Source organism: Argopecten irradians, chromosome 3, assembly GCF_041381155.1.
Source record: "Argopecten irradians isolate NY chromosome 3, Ai_NY, whole genome shotgun sequence".
NCBI classification, from domain to species: domain Eukaryota; kingdom Metazoa; phylum Mollusca; class Bivalvia; order Pectinida; family Pectinidae; genus Argopecten; species Argopecten irradians.
The window spans coordinates 45,914,490-45,919,359 of NC_091136.1; the positions used below are offsets into that span (position 1 = coordinate 45,914,490).

Below are 4,870 nucleotides of genomic sequence, written 5' to 3' on the forward strand. Positions count from 1 at the left end.
CAGAAATCTGTGTTTCTATAAAACGGGATTCAGCTTCATGAATATTAAAAGTAGATTAATATAGAACATGAATGAACTGTCTTCTGTAGAAAAGCAACATTTGCTTCATTCCCCGCACACAACAGCCTGTCCGCCATTTTGACGTCTTGGTCGAAGCGCAACGTTATAATGACGTCATGTAATGGTGACGTCACAATGCATTCACGTTCAATTTTGCGCCACTTCAATAGAGACCGCTTGCAAATAGTAGTCATGTGTGTAGCCAATCAGAATCCAGTATTCTGTCGCGTGATGTACTAATTATCTATTATGGCCTGGTTGAGAGGGCACTATTGCCTCATAGTATTGTTGAGGGATAGAATAGTGCCCGAGCCGACGAATACGAGGGCACTATCCCATAAATATCTAGAATAGGAGATTTCAGAAAAGATGGCGTGACGTCACAGAAAGTTTACATCCGGGTCCTCAAAGGTACAACCGCAATGGCGACAGATGTAAACACTACCAAACACTTCGCTACTTTCGACGAAGATGACATACCCGGAGCGTCGCTTAGGGGAAAACAACCAGAACATCTTACAAAAGCAGCTCTTTTACAATGGCTACGTTGCAGAAGTGGAGCAAGTTTAAAAGGAAAAAAGGCAGAATTAGTGGAAAGGTAGGCCCGACTTGCAGGTATACTGCAGTACACGTGTGTACCGCGTGTATATCACTTATGCATTATAATCGTCCATAATAATCGGAAAATATGTGTTTTCCTGTAAGAATAATGTTTCAAAAAGAAAGGTATTTACGAGAATATTCTGGATAGCAAGTCTGGTATTGAAATCAGTTCATTAGAATACGTTTTTAAAGTAGGTAGCGGCTCGGCCCGTCCATTTTTTACAGTCCCATAGGCTATAATGGCTGACGACCATTTCTCGCCTAGTACCCATTCTCGACATCGCATGTGTATTTGGATGGCTACACACGAATTTTCGTGAATAAAATACATCTTCTGATCGAAGATGTTCCATTATAAAATCTTGCTTGAAAAGTCAGGGAAGTATAGGCCTAGGCCTTTTGTACTCGTGCAATTATATAGGCCTATGGCGAGAATGGATTCTCAAGGCATTATGGCCGCAATTCGACTGCAGACTACACACAAACATGGGGATGGAGGTTTGGGGGAGGTCATATATATTTCTACAGTTATACATATACAGACCTAATCCACTTTTCCATTTTATAACAGACTCCATACTTTCTAGTTACACAGTACTTTGATTCTATTATTTATCTCTAAAACTTACTAACTGTGGTTTCAATCATTAGCATGGAATGCTGGAATAAATTGTAAGCTGATAGCACCCTGAATGAGTGATATATAAATTACCCCCGCGCACACACATACACACTCATGTATCGAGTTATCAGACTATTCATCCATGTGTCTGGTGTTTGTTCACAAATTTTGTAAGATAATTAACCCCATGTGGTCTATATTTTTTGCAATCTTGGATTTTAACTATGAAAAAAGTAAACTTTTGCATTTAACATATTAATGCTAACATTATAAAGCAAAGTTGTTAAAAACTATAAACAATGTGAGTCGTGGTGGCTGAGTGGTTAGGATGTCTTGAAATGTTACCATAAGCCCTCCACTTCGCGAGTTCGAATCCCACATGGGGCAGTTGCCAGCGCTGATCGCTGGTTGGTAGTTTTTCTCCGGATACTCCGGCTTTCCTCCAGCCGACAAACCTGGCACGTCCTTATATTATATTACATGACGCTGGCTGTTAATAGGACGTTAAACTAATAAACCCAAACCCATAAATAATGAGTTAATTAAAAGGATTCAATGTCATACATTAAAGGTCAAGGTTAAATTTAGAGTTATGAGCATTATAATATAATATCTTCCATCGAAAGCAATGAAAATAAACAAAGGCTCTGACAATATAGGTCAGTAACATTGCATCAGGTCAAGGCTCAAGGTCATTTAGCCAGATCTGAAGTCAAGTATTCCATTTCTGATTTCAAAAAGACAAACTTTTTTTTTCTTCACATTATGCTTTAAGTGAAGAGCTTTTTGTGATATAAACAGGGAGTTTGATACAGTAGAATCTGATATGATGCCATATCCCTGAAAGACAATTTTGTTCTTTGCCCCTTTGGTGCTTTGTATAAATATATAAATAAGTTTGACTGTAGTACATTATAATTTCTTTTTAAGTTTTAATAAAAATAAATGTTTATATTTTCCAGGGTAAAGTTCTACATCCAGCATGGTTGGGACACCAAATACCTTGTGCATCCAGATAGACACAATAAGAAAATATACAGCCAAGCTACCATTGAGAACAACAGCTCATTTTTGGAATCTCATCCACCACCTGCAGGATATACTTCCTACCTTGATGGCGTTCCATTCATAGATGACGGTGACATCCATCAGTACTTCTTGGTAAAATGTGATGACAACAGCGCTACTGCCAAAAAACACAGAGACACTGGATGGACTTTCTTTAAGTCTGGTAAAGTGATATCATCAGAATTCAAGATGGACATTGATGACAGCGTTCTACTGCTTAGAGGAAATGTAGAAGCATCATTTGACAGAGGGATTATAACAGGCAAGACAAAGAAACATTACTTCACTTATGTTTGCTGTGATAAACATTCAGGGACAATACTAGGTGGTCGATGCTTTTGCAAAGCTGGCCTAGGTGGGTACTGCAAACATGTTGCAGCAGTTTTGTTCCACGTAATGGACAGTCAACGACAAGGCTATAAATTTACACCAAAAGGACGGACATGCATCAGGTTTTCAGACTTAGCATTTGAGTCTTTCAATTTTGAAAGAGAGAATGACTGCTCTACAATTAAGAAACAGAAGACAGACTATAAAAATCTGTCATCGTGTCCTGATGAAGATTTGTGTGTTCATGAGGAGGAAATTGAAACATTTTCTAGTTACTTATCTGCCCTTGGAGTAGCAGAACAATTTACAGAAATCCTGAATGCCAATTGTCATCAGCCTGCTTATCAGTGTCCAACACAAAGTACAGAAACACAACATGCAGTAGAAGAGAAGCGCTCTGATCATGTGAAAACACGTTTCAATCTTGAACATTCTGTCTCGCCAGATCAGCACATGTTTTATGAAAGGAATGTTTGTGTTAAAGACATATCCCATCAAATGGACATTTCAACTAAAACAAAGGGCCAGGCAAAGACAAAGAAATGGATGGAAGAGAGGTGTAAGAGAATTACTGCATCAAACTTCAAAAAAGTGTGCAATCGAAGGAAATATCCCTGTGAGAAGTTTGTCACCAGTTTGTCGAAGCCAAAACAGTTCCAGTCAGCGCATACTGCATGGGGACATCAAGCAGAAGGTGTGGCATTGGCGCAGTACAAAAGTGAGAAGACTAGAGAAGGATTTACTGTTGTCACGCAAGATTTAGGTCTGGTTGTCAATCCTCAGTTCCCCTATTTGGGTGCATCACCAGATGCTTTCGTTTCTTTGACTTCTAAGACAGGCACAGAGTTCCAAGGCTTGGTGGAAGTGAAATCATTATCTAAATATTCTGACATCACACCGGAGCAGGCATCATGTATGCCCGACAGTTTTTATGACTTTGATGATGGCCAGTTGAAAATTAAGGAGGACCATTCCTACTATTACCAAATCCAAGGACAACTTGCTGTGTGTGATGTGGAGTGGTGTGACTTGGTTGTGTGGACTCCTGTTGGAATGGCTATTCAGAGAGTAATGCGTAACAGAACATTTTGGTCATCAGTTTTCCCCAAACTGACATCTTTTTATTTCGAATACATGTTGCCTTTGCTGGCAAGGAATGAAGATTGAATGCCATTTTGAATTGTTAAATGTACATGTGTATAAAGAACTGTGATTTATGTAGACTGGCTACTGTATGTACCATAGTTCTTTTGAACATTTACACATACAAAACAATAGAAGTGTTCAGAATGAATTTCATATACTATGAAGATAAGTTAAGATTTTCTTTTCTTTTAATGTAAGTTCTTATATAAGAAATTCAGCATGATATTTATTTAAGGACTTTATACATAAATAATGAAAAATAATTACATAACCATTAACCATATGCATAATCTTACAAGATTGTGTCATGGTGTACTTTGATTTTTTCTTTTAGTGACACTCTGGGTTGTTTTGAGTTTGAAATCCAGTGATCTGGTACTGATAGATGTTTTGTGGCTTTTCTCTGGTTCTCCTGCTTTCAATTCTTTCATCAACCTCAAGCTCGAGCTTCCATATACATGTATATAAGCATGGCCTGACCTTAAATGACACCAATGTGTTTATATAATAGGTTATAAAAAATATACTAGCAGATATAGCTTATAAATATTACTGGTAAGCCAAATAAAATAAATGTGGAAGCTTAAACAATGGTTTCATTACATGAAGGTATACCATCCTTGCATATTACAGAGTTATGCCCTTGCAGGTATAAGTTTCAATATATTATGTTTGTCACATCATTATTTTGATAGCAAAAATTCCATCATTTGCACTGAAAAATGTGTTGTTGCACTCATACAAACATGACATAACAATCTTAACCAATCCACAAGGGCAGATAACTCTGTAATATGCAAATACAGAATACATGGTTTTAAAACAAACAGAAAATGAAAGTATATAGGCATGAATTATTTTATTGTTAATATCGAACAGTCAACAAACATAAGATTATTATAAGTTTAGAATTCTATCATAAATAATTGCACCAAACTTGCAAGTAAAATACTAAAATATAAACATATATATAAATACTAAACTATTTAATGTCAGATGACATTTCTCCAAATAACCCAAGGTTATTATATTCTGGTCTTC

The 4,870-nt window shown here is 37.0% G+C and overlaps 1 protein-coding gene across 1 annotated transcript; it reads left to right on the forward strand.

Moving 5' to 3' along the window:
* Positions 1 to 415: 415 nt before the first annotated feature.
* LOC138318782 (uncharacterized) lies at positions 416 to 4,699 on the forward strand. Its single transcript, XM_069261473.1, has 2 exons — positions 416 to 658; positions 2,248 to 4,699. Exons 1-2 carry the CDS (start codon positions 483 to 485, stop codon positions 3,848 to 3,850), a joined length of 1,779 nt encoding a protein of 592 aa, XP_069117574.1. The 5' UTR covers positions 416 to 482; the 3' UTR covers positions 3,851 to 4,699.
* Positions 4,700 to 4,870: the final 171 nt, after the last annotated feature.

What these genes read in the sequence shown, in the direction of transcription:
- LOC138318782 (XM_069261473.1), top strand. Translation starts at nt 483, where the DNA reads ATGGCGACAGATGTAAACACTACCAAACACTTCGCTACTTTCGACGAA. An exon ending in AAGGCAGAATTAGTGGAAAG is followed by an intron (nt 659 to 2,247) that starts GTAGGCCCGACT and finishes TATATTTTCCAG; the next exon opens with GGTAAAGTTCTACATCCAGC.